At 44.2% G+C, this 12,220-nt stretch overlaps 1 protein-coding gene across 1 annotated transcript in view; it reads left to right on the forward strand.

Moving 5' to 3' along the window:
- The window catches only part of LOC308286373 (germinal-center associated nuclear protein-like), a gene marked incomplete at both ends in the record, with an annotated part of 92,727 nt that overhangs the window by 32,706 nt on the left and 47,801 nt on the right, over positions 1 to 12,220 (forward strand). The window contains 10 exons of the mRNA XM_080727369.1: positions 4 to 95; positions 1,439 to 1,601; positions 3,890 to 4,050; positions 5,265 to 5,539; positions 6,323 to 6,525; positions 7,027 to 7,127; positions 7,288 to 7,419; positions 9,605 to 9,718; positions 10,882 to 11,034; positions 11,859 to 12,056. Coding sequence (XP_080583495.1) covers positions 4 to 95; positions 1,439 to 1,601; positions 3,890 to 4,050; positions 5,265 to 5,539; positions 6,323 to 6,525; positions 7,027 to 7,127; positions 7,288 to 7,419; positions 9,605 to 9,718; positions 10,882 to 11,034; positions 11,859 to 12,056 — 1,592 coding nt within the window. The remainder of the gene's footprint in view (positions 1 to 3; positions 96 to 1,438; positions 1,602 to 3,889; positions 4,051 to 5,264; positions 5,540 to 6,322; positions 6,526 to 7,026; positions 7,128 to 7,287; positions 7,420 to 9,604; positions 9,719 to 10,881; positions 11,035 to 11,858; positions 12,057 to 12,220) is intronic.

Here is a 12,220-nt window from a genome sequence, read left to right on the forward strand (position 1 = left end):
CAGGACCTGGCAACACGCAACGTCTACTGCCCCCAAGAGGCCGAGTTCCGCCAGTACAACATTCTGGTCAAACTTGATGATGGAGATATCCTGAGGTCAGTGACAATGACAAGCATTTCATGAATGAAAGGAAAAGGTTTAAGAAGTAGTGAAAACATGTCAGTGGAAAAGGTGTGTATGTGTTAGGGCATTCACCAAATATTTGAATATCAAAGTCACTATTCAACGTTGTTCACCGAAGTCGAATATTCGCTTATTATTATTATTATTATTATTTTATTGTTTTTTCTTTAAAAAAATATATAGTTTATAAAGCTTGGCTAGATAGGAAGTAAGAATGAGTTGTCAATGCCCCTGGTGGATGAATTTGTTAATGCTCTATACCAGGGCTTCTCAAACCTTTTTCGGCCGTGACCCCCAAAATAAACATATTTCAACTGGGGACTCCCACCCTGACAAGCACTCGGTTCTGCAGATAAATATTGTGAAAAAATGTTCGCCTCTTGCTTATTTAATATTTGCCAGTTTGGCCAGTCCTGTCGAATATTCGACTATTCGAATACGTTGAGGTCGAATAATTCGAATACTAAAAATCACTATTCGTGAATGCCCTAAGAAGTAGTAAGAATAGCAGTTTGTAGATCTGCTGTTTTCACTAGTTTGGGTCCTGGCCAAATGTATCATTTCTCGTTTGGGTCTTTCTTGAGCTATAGGGTTTTTGAACCACGGGTGTAAATTCCGTAATGTGTGATTTAATTGTGCACAAATGGCGGAAACTGCCGATCTACAAGCCTCTGCGTCACAACGCACCGTGAACTTATAGATCTTTAACTTCCTTTAGTTTTCAACAGGTACAATACCACAAGCAGCACAGATGCGACGCAATGTGAGCTTGTACATCGGCTCTGTTAGCCGCAGTACACTGTGGCACGAAGCATATATCAGGCAATGTCTTCAATGTTTTCAGGCCAAGGACCCCTTAGTTGAGAGAGAGATGAAGCAGGGACCCCCACAACGTTTTCATCGTTTGACAGCACGATCATCAGTGTATTTTGGATTCATGTCAATTGTGTTTTCAGATATTTAACCACTTGAACCGTCAACACTTGACCTTTCACCCTGTACTTAGTCTACTCTTTTTCCCCTCTACACCAAAGCTCTTTGCCAAAAATAGCCGATCTACAAGTTCACAACGCCTCGCGCTGCAAGGCGTTGTGAACTTGTACATCGGCTATTTTTGGCTAAAGTTCTCAGAATATGGACACCAGGGTTCAAGTGGTTAATACAAAATAAAAAATAAATCTTTCTATCACTCAAAGATTTGAAGGACCCCCTCTAGTAACTCTGAGGACACCCTAGGGGTCCCGGACCCCCTGTTGAAGACCTGTGTAATGTGTATATGTATGTGTGTATATATGTACCTGTGTCTCTGTTACAGAGAGGTGCAACAGTACCATCCAGATGTGCGTAACTCTCCTGACGTCCAGTTTGCGGTCCAGTGCTTCTCTGCTCTGAACAGCAACAACTTTGTGCGCTTCTTCAAGCTGGTGAAGAGCGCCTCCTACCTCTCTGCGTGTTTACTGCATCGATACTTCAACCAGGTACTGCACACCTCTGATCCAGGGGTTTTCAAAGTGGGCACCCTGGGGTGCTGTGCCGCAAGATAATTTGATAATATTTCGAATTCATCAATATCACTTCACTATGCTTAGTAAAACACAGGGTTCCCACGGTCATGAAATTCCTGGAAATATTTTGAAATTAGAAAAAATAGTTTGGAAGGTCCTGGAAAAAATAGCTATGCATTGTCTTTGGTTATTGATTTTGTTAATACCTCTGAAATGACAAATTAAACATTGGCCAAATTGTCAAATATTAGAGGCAGAAATTGTGAAAATAGCCGATCTACATGCTCACGGCGTTGTGAGCATGTAGATCGGCTATTTTCACAATAAAACGTGTTATACAAAATTCCTCAACTCTCTTCAAAAATATGATTATTTCGGGGGTCACGGCCTGAAAAGGTTGAGAACCACGGGCATACACTACCTGTCTTTGGGCATTGCGCAGGAGTAAGCGACTCGTTATTGAGCTGAACTATTGTTATATAGTCCTGGAAATCGGGTTAAATATTCTGGAAAAGTTTTGGAAAGGTTTGGGAAATGAATTGGTAAAAATGTGTGGGAACCCTGAAAACAGACCTGATTTGCACTGTACTTGATGAGTTCTTTTTCTATCTACGACAACTCTCTTCACCAAAAATAGCAGATCTACAAGCTCACAACGTTACGTGACGCGTTTTGAGCTTGTAGATCGGCTATTTTTGGTGAACCTTCCCCCCAGAATAGGCATGCTGGGGTCCAAGTGGTTAAACGTCAAGTATAACGTTATTTTCAGTCAGTTCTGATGGAAACGGATATGTCTCCAATAGGATGTAAGATTTTAAAAATGAACAGTGTAACTCATGGGTGCAGTGGATGAAACAGTTATTTACAGGGGTGCCCCGAGTCAAACAAGTTTGAAAACCCCTGCTCTAACATGGGGACTGAGTTACTAGGGCCCAGGAGGGGCCTTCATTATTTTATACTTTAGCTATTGAAAAATAGCAGATATACAAGCCAACAGTGAGCTTGTAGATCTACTATTTTGGAAAAGTCTTGAAAATGTGTGCAAATCTTTGAAAAATGTATTTTTAACATTTGTAACTCAAATTCTGCTTCTGGGGGGGTCCCTGAAACTAAATGTTTTGCGATGCGGGTTGTGGCCAAATACATATCATTTTGGGGGTCCTTCACGTGAAAAGGTTTGAGCACCACTGCTGCTGCTCCTAAGCAGCAGTGTTATAGCAGTGTTTAACACTTCAAAAGGCCATAGACCGGTGACCATTGCTCTTGTCAGCGCAACATAAAACTAGGTTCTGTGTTCTTGCGTCATGGCATCCACTTTGAGAAACCCTGGTGTAGGGCAGGCTTTAGAGTCCAACACTCACTAGTGGTTCTCAACCTTTTCAGGCAGCGACCCCCAAAATATTAATATTTTAACAGGGACCCCCCCACCCTGACGAGCACTAAGAGTTGAAGCATAACATTTTGTATGACACGGTTCTATTGTGAAAATAGCAGATCTACATGCTCACAACGCCTCACGTTGTTGTGAGCATGTAGATCGGCTATTTTCACAATTTCTGCCTCTAATATTTGACATTTTGGCCAAGGTTTCATTTGTCATTTGCCAAGGGGGTCAGTCATTATAGGAACCCTAACCCAATTTGGAGGATGTGTTTATTCCTTTTCCCATGATTTATCTCTGCTGTGTCTGACAAGTATGTTAACTGTACTGTATGTAACAATGTTCTGCTGTCTATGCACTCTGTAACTGGCTGTTCTTTCATAAAGTCTGACTGCATTGGCGGTGTTTATGTCGAAGCATGCTTGTACTACTGTTCATGTGGACATACACATTTGTGTGTGTGTGTGTGTGTGTGTGTGTGTGTGTGTGTGTGTGTGTGTGTGTGTGTGTGTGTGTGTGTGTGTGTGTGTGTGTGTGTGTGTGTGCAATCTATTTGTGTTCATCTTTGGCAGCCTTGGACACGTCGTACATAGGTTGGTTGTAAGAGGCTTCCAACAACTTGGGATGCCAAAAAAAGCAGCTAAACGGCTTGCAAAGTTCTGTGCAATCTCGTCTACTATCGGTAGTCGCCAAATGTGGCGAAGGCGTTGTTATATGTACCCTTGAATGGTGTGTGGTTATTGGATATTTGTCCAGGATTTGCTGACTGTACATTATTTACAGCACCTTGTAATATTTGTGTCCTTGTACTTGTATCTCTTATGTGGACATAAATAAATTATTGAAATGTGTGTGTTTGTGTGCGTGCGTGCGTGTGCAGGTCAGAGCTAAGGCCTTGAAGACCCTGAACATCGCCCACACGGTGGGCTCTCAGCGCTCCACCAGTTTCCCCATAGAAGACATGGTCAGGATGCTGATGTTCCACAACACAGCAGAGGCCACAGACTACATGACTCACTACGGACTGACTGTCAGCGACGGGTAGGATTATTAATATGTCTGGGCGATATTAGGAAAACCTTCGATATTCGATAACGTTGTTGAATACCTCTATCGATATTACTCACCACATTAGTAAAAACAATTGCATTATATAGTTTGTAATGTTTTTCTGCTTTAGGTCCACTGCCTGCGTAACCCAGATAATGAATAGCATATCCATGCATGTGGACTGCACTGTACACATAAAATGAAGATTTCCATTTCCCAACAAGTGTTAGGTGCATGCATAGTGTCTGTTAATTAATTTGACACATACACCAATACCTCATTTCAAGCTGTCTTCGTCGATATGTATATCTGTTACACATCTGTATTCAGAAACATTGCTATTCAGAAGATTGACTTCCATTATTCTAAATGGAGGTGTCACCTAATCCTAACCTTAACCCTAACCTCAGTGGGGGTATTTCTGAATAGGAATGTTTCTAAGTAGGGGTGTTTCTGAATAGAGGTCTGCCCCCATGTATACCTTGTATGTTGATACCTCGATAGGAGGCGAACAGTGCTCTCCTTCGTCAGAAGCACACATGCACGACCCGCACACAACTCCGGATGCGGTTTGGAATTTCCATACACTAAATCAGGGGTCTTCAACGTTTTCAGGCCAAGGACCCCTTAGTTGAGAGAGAGAGATGAAGCAGTGACCCCCACAACCCGTTAATAGATTTCCATAATAGTTTCATCGTTTGTCAGCACAATCATCAGTGTATTTTGGATTCATATACAGTAAATGTGTGTTTTCAGATATTTAACCACTTGAACCGTCAATACTTGACATTTCACTCTGTAGTCTGCTCCTTTTTCCCCTCTCCACCAAACCTCTTTGCCGAAAACAGCCGATCTACAAGTTCACAACGCCTCGCAGTGCGAGGCGCTGTGAGCTTGTAGATCGGCTAAGTTCTTAGAATATGGACACTAGTTCAAGTGGTTAATATAAAAAAGGAGAAAAAAAAGGTTTCTATCGCACAAAGGAGTTGGAGACCCCCCTTTAGTAACTCTGGGGACCCCCTGTTGAAGACCTCTGCACTAAATTGTCCATTTTCAGTGCAGTTTGCGATTCAAAATCGTGCCAGCCTTATATTTATAATGTGGGGGTGTGTGTGCGCGCGCGCGCGCGCGTGTGTGTGTGTGCGCGTGCGTGCGTGCGTGTGTGTGTGTGTGGTCACGTGACCCTCTCATGACTCCGCCCACAGCCAGGTGGAGCTGAGCCGGACGGCCTATCAGGAGCCAGAGCTGGCCCTGTCCCAGCGCAGGTCGGAGGTCATCCTGACCAAGCGGTCGGTGCCGGTGGGTCAGGTGGTGAACGGGGGGGCTCTGCCCCTCCCCCCCCAGCACACCCCCGTCTGCAGCTTCGACGCCCACAACAGGTTCACTGGAGGAGAGCCGGGGGCCGCGCCGCCCCCAAGCTCCACCACCTGTCCCCCAGCCGCCCCCTGTCCCCCCGCGCCAAGCCTCTTCAGGGGAACAGGTACCAGAATCCCTTTAACCTAGGTGGCCATATTTTCAGCCACTCAAACCGGGACGGGAACCCCTTTGGCCTAAAACCGAGACCCTCAAAGCAATGCGCACGCTGCGGTGCACGCGCTTTCCCATTCTCTAGCGTTTGTGCACATACGCATCGCAGGGTTGCATACAGGCAATGAGTGATTGACAAACAGCCTCAGGGTGTATTTGTTCATGTTTTTCTGATTGTCTAGGTGAGCATGTTTTCAAGAAAAGAACATGATAAATGTCTATGCAACCACTGAAAACGGCTACTGTTATTTTAATTCTGGTGAATGTTGAAAACCAGGGACTTATTAGTGTTTTAGTTGTAAGACATTTACCATGAGAGGGAGTGGGTTGTTGGCTGATTTACCACTGTTTCAGGGTTGTGGCACGAGGCGAAGCCGAGGAAAACTTCTACCATATAAATGAAAGAAAACACAGTTGTAACTTGCAAGGTTATCTAGTTAAAATCATTATTTTTTTCAGTGCGTGGGGTGGGGGCCAACTCAATGTTGTTGACTGATTTACCACTGTTTTAAGCCAATCAGAATCCAGTATCTGAACATGTGACCACAAAAAGTGGTAGAATTAGAGATATTTGTCGGGACAAATGGGACAGTCCCGGCCAAACCGGGACGTCTGGTCACCCTACTTTAACCCAGTGGTTTTCAACCTGTGGGTCGGGAACCCTCGGGGGGGGGGGGGTCCCCAAATAATATTGGGGGGTCCCCAGATGATTAACTTAAATACTCAACGTGTTCAGTCTTTGCAGCGAAGCCGGATGTGAAGTCGGAGAGTGACGTTGAGTCGTGGCCGCCGGTCAAAGCCCCCCGCTCCAGACCCGCCACCCCACAAGACCTCTGCAGTACCACCGCCCTGCCACTAGAGGCTGCTGACGTCCAGCCCCAGGAGCAGCCTGTCAAACTCCCCACACCCCCACCACCTGCACCTGTCTACACTGACGAGGTAAGACATACACACCTGCACCTGTCTACACTGACGAGGTAAATAAGCAAACCTGCAGCCAGGAGTGTGGCACCAAATTCTGGGCCCTGGGTACAAGGATTCGGAAAATATATAGTTCCAGGGACCCCCCAGAATCAAAATTTGAGTTAAAAAAGTTTGCTTAAAAATACATACATTCAAAGACAGATTTTCACGACTTTTCAAAAATAGCAGATATACAAGCTCACAGCGCAGCACCGAGTGCCGCGCTGCGAGCTTGTAGATCTGCTATTTTTCATTGCTAAAGTATAAGATAATGAAGACCCCTCCACCTTGGGCCCTGGTAACTCAGTCCCCAGGTTCTGTGTAAGGGTTAAAAAATATAGTTTTATTATAATTATATCATTATATTTCCAACAACATCGCCACTGTGCCATTTTGAATCTTGTGTGTGTGTGTGTGTGTGTGTGTGTGTGTGTGTGTGTGTGCGTGTGCGTGCGTGCGCGTGTGCGTGCGTGACAGGACATTGTGAGCGTGTTGGACACCATGGTAGAGGAGGTGCTAGGGTCAGAGGTCAATGAGGTCGCTCTGGGTGGATTCGCCTACACCTCTGTAGCCCTGGAGTAAGTAATCACATTACAGTAATCTATTACAGTAATCCCAAAACAATTCTGGGACAACGTGAACCTTCAGAGGTTTTTCTTTTAACAACGTGTGTGTGTGTGTGTGTGTGTGTGTGTGTGTGTGTGTGTGTGTGTGTGTGTGTGTGTGTGTGTGTTGCAGTGAGAGCAGTGTCCAGGTGGAGGCGCTAGTGAGTCTGGTCGTGGGGGAGGAGCTTCGGGAGGTTTCGTCCAATCAGATCCGTCTGGAGGAGGAACGCATCGCTGAGGAGAAGCGCAGACTGGACGAAGCCAGGTTGGAATGACTGCCCCCTGCTGTCCTTATTAGCTCATTATTAACTCATTGTCACAATTCACAATCACAGTCACAATTATTACATCGTGATTATTTGACATAATTGCGATTATTTTTCATAATCGTCATAATCGTTTCCATGTTGAAAAATGTTCACATATATATATATATATAGATCTACAAGCTCACAATGCGACGCGTTGTGAGCTTGTAGATCGGCTATTTCCACTATCAATGTTCTTTTTTAAGTATAAAGTTGTCAAATTTTTCAGTAATTTCTTTGTATATTTAGGTTATGTGTCATATCTGCCATGTGCAACTTCAAAGCCTACAAGCCAAACATAAATGTAATTATCAACGACAAATACACAATTAAATCGTTAATCGCAGTTATTTGAGTGACAATTAATCGTCATGTAAAATGTCATAATGGTGACAGCCCTACTCTTTGACTGCCAGGATTCAGAGGGTTTTTCATCAACATTTGAAAAATCGCTGAACATTCTGCGTCGCTCCGATCTGCTCACAGGAGCATCCAAATGACGCCCACGGGTGTCCTAGGATCTTAACCCATTTAGGCCTAAAATTATTGAATGTTGTAACTATTAGAAATATCAGATCTACAAGCTCACAGCGCGGCACTCGTGCCACGCTGTGAGCTTGTACATCTGCTATTTTTCAATAGTTAAAGCACAAAATAATGATACACCATAATGTGTACCCGTTCTAAATGGGTTAAAATAATCCGTGTTCACACGCGACTAGGGGTGTAACGATATAGTAACTGTATCGAAATATCGTTTTTAACTTAACTTAACGTTTTATTTTGTATCATATCGAATCGGCAGTGCAAAGAATCGATTGTATCGATACTACCTACTTGTGCATTGTATTTAGCATTTTTAAGAAGAAAAAATTAAAAAGAGGGGTTTAATTACTTTTCCTTTCCATATAGCTACACTGGTCTATCGATAAATGTGTGTAATCTCTGGGTTCATGTCAAGGTGCAGGTTTGTCAATATACAATGTCCATGTATTTGGCAGATAATCACTGTGTTTACTTATTTATATCCATAATAATACATGTTTCCCTTAAAAACCTGCACTATCCACACCTTTCACAAAGATTTAATTTCTTTGCTAAATAGTTACTATATCGATTTTAAATCATTGAATCGAATCGTATCGTAGCGCCATGAATTAACCAATATCGTCCATGTATCGTATCGTCAACCATGTATCGTGATATGTATCGAATCGCTATTAAAATGTACTGTTATACCCCTACACGCGACCATTTGAAATACAGAGGATTCCGTGTCAACTTCCTCGCCACATACAAGCACTCTATGTGTATATATACAGAATGTCTCAGTGTTTTGGAGGTTCTGTGAGATTGAGACCAGGAGCGCTCGTTTTGCGGCGCGGAGCAAGCGGTGGCTTTGATCCACACCTGGCTTTGATGTGCCCACCTGAGTGACAACAAACACAGTAGCAAACAGCATAACTCATCAAACTTTGTGACGATTGCTAGGTTGCTATTTTTCAATAGTTAAAGTATACAATAATTCCAGTTCTTAACCCATTTAGAACGGGGACACATTATTCTGTATCATTATGTTATGCTTTAACTATTGAAAAATAGCAGATATACAAGCTCACAGCGCGGCACCGAGTGCGAGCTTGTAGATCTGCTATTTTTGAAAAATCTTGAAAATTTGAATTTTGACCCTATTCTATAAGTGTCTTTTGAATCCTTCTTAAGGTTTTTTGAAAAACTATTTCTATGTCAGCAATCTGGCTCGCCATCGTCAAAGAAAAGGTCCTTTTCACTTGGAGCTCAGTTAGTCTGTTCTTGAGAGACTACTATGTCAGTGGTTCTCAAACCTTTTCATGTGAAGGACCCCCAAAATGATATGTATTTGGCCACGGACCCCCCCATCTCAAAATATTTAGTTCCAGGGACCACCCAGAAGCAAAATTTGAGTTACAAACGTTCGCTTTGAAAATACATATATTCAAAGATTTGCACACATTTTCACAACTTTTTCAAAAATAGCACATCTACAAGCTCGCAGCGCGGCACTCGGTGCCGCGCTGTGAGCTTGTATATCTGCTATTTTTCACTGGTTAAAGCATTCAATAATTCTAGTTCTAAATGGGTTCTAATACTGCTGTGTTCCAGGAGGAGACAGGAGCATGAGGTGTTTGTCAGTCAGTACAGTGTGAGTCTCAGTACAGAGCTGCTCCAGGAGGTCCTGGACCAGAGCATCACAGAGACCGCCGCCCAACAGATCCGGTGAGTCAAGTAAGCAATTTACCCCGAGTGAGAGGACTTTTCTACCACTTTTTCCCGTATACATGAAAGAAAACACATAGTTGTAACTTGCAAGGATCTTAAGTTACAATCATTATTGCCTATAAAACTTCCGCGAGACAGCAGATAGTTCCACAAACAACATCTTCTACTCACCAACAGATGGCGCCAACTCCATAGTAATCCATGCGTCTAGCTTACAGCTAAGCTAACGTCAGTTAAAAGCACCGTTCCGGCCGTAAATAGAGGCTGTTCGCTTCCAGAAAGGCATAGGTTCAGAGAAAAGGGGCTTTAAAGTTGGCGGATTGCATTGGATCCAAATAAATCGGCGACGATAGTACGCACGTTAGTAAACATAGGACCGCTGCGACCTTCATTTGTTGGTTGGGGGAACTACCTCCTGAAGTCCCCGGATGTACACTGAGGCGCATTGATCTCGGACACACAACTTTGCGGCAGTTGTCCTCTCATAACCTCCGGAATTTAGCCAATCAGAATCCAGTATTTGAACACGTGACTCGAAAAAGTGGTAGAAGCCTAATTTATTGTTCGCCCCGGTTTAAAACACCAGCCCTGTAATTCACAATCACGTTAAAGACATAATTTTCTTCAGGACAACCAGGGCAATCAGAATATGTAGGCATTGATGTCATATGCATCTATCCTCCACAACGTTCCAACATCCCATCGTGCATTGCGCAGAATGTGCAGGCAGGCGCCGCAGCCGAGAGTGATCTACAAGCTCACAACGGTTGCATCTGCGACGCGACGTGAGCTTGTTTGTGTCCCGCAAATAATGCTACAGTAAATTATTGCGGAAACAGGTGGACAGAGGGTATGCTCGTGACATCATCATCATGCTCGGACGTTATGCGGGAACGCCTTCTACTGAGTTGCAAAAAATAAAATAAAATAAAATACAAACTTGTAAATGTATGAATATTAGATTTTCCTTTTAGAAACACATTCTCCCAAGACCTGGCAACCAGAGGGGGAAAACACACGTCCAAAGTTTCTACCAAATATTCTGTGCCAGGGACCCCAATGGCCCATACAGGATAACATTTTGTATTCACCCCCCAAGACTTTCTTTTGAAAAGCGGTGTGTGTGTGTGTGTGTGTGTGCGCGTGCGTGCACTCCTCAGAGAGGCTCAGGAGGAGAAGGAGGAGCTTATCTCTCGCTGCACCGAGGAGGAATGCTCCGCCCTATTGGATGAGACGCTGGAGGCAGACATCGCCCTATTGGTGGAAAACGTACTGAGGGCAGAGCTACAGCGCATCCACAAGTACATCAAAAGGTAAACCCACCTCTTAAAGACCATGGACAAATAGGCCTGTCACAATTATTACATAATCGTCTAATCACAATTGTTTTCGCAATTGTTTACCATAATCGTCATAATCATTTCTATGTTGAGACATTTCTCCAAAAGTAGTGGATATAGTAGATCTAAACTCTCACAACGCATCACATCGCAATGCGTTGTGAGCATACTGTATCTGTGCGTTGTGAGCATATCTGTAGTGATAATATGGCCATAGCTAACACTGGATGCCAAAAAAAGTGAAACATTTGAGTATTTGTGTATTAAACAATTAGAGCCCTAAGCCCAGCCACTAAACAGAAACGTCTTTGTGTGATGACGAACATCAAGAAAATGTATAATTCACGAGGTCAGAATGACTGACAGGTGTCTGTGTCAATCAATGTCATCTACTTCAACTTCGGCGACTCCCCGCGAGTCGCTGGTTCGCGCGTCTCCTCCTTCCCCCGCCTCCCCTTTTGTCCTCTCCGTACAGCAGGGCCAGTCTGTTGCACTGGCTTGCCTCTGGTCCAGCCAATCACAAGCCGTGGCCGACATCTGATGTCCTATGAACACAAATTTGTTTCTGTAGGCGCTGTCTTGTTGTCAGCCCGCCTATCTTTACATATTAATGTCGTCAATGAGTTATGGCCTGTCTACTTTTTGACCGTCAAATAACAATCACCCAAGTGCTCTGCTGTACCTCCTCTCTGGAGCGTTTCAGGAGGAACTGCGTCACTATAAGGAAGTGGAGTGAGTGGAACACTTGGTTTCATTGGGTCTTTAACAAGACATGTGCTGGATGTGTTTGATCTCAGATGGTTGGACGTGGTGGCGTTCCGGCGCCAGCTGAAGAGACAGATGCGGGGTTTCCCCGCCGCCCCGTGCTGCGTGGACCCCCGCTTCAAGCTGAAGGCCCTGGCCCCCAGCGCCCCCCAGAGGCCCTGTCTGGAACAGCTGGCACGAGGCCTGGTCAACCTGGGCAACGCTGGCACCGTCTCCTTCTCTAGCACCAGGTGGGCCTAATTAACACTGTCACCTTCTCTAGCACCAGGTGGGCCTAATTAACACTACACTGTCACCATACCCGTAGAATGGAGAGAGTTACGACACTTACATCGACTCCCATTGTAAGTGTGGAAACTATGGTGGAAAGCTAGCTTAGCCTAGCTTACTGGAG

Source organism: Nannobrachium achirus (assembly GCF_963921795.1).
Source record: "Nannobrachium achirus genome assembly, chromosome: 6".
Lineage (NCBI taxonomy): Eukaryota > Metazoa > Chordata > Actinopteri > Myctophiformes > Myctophidae > Nannobrachium > Nannobrachium achirus.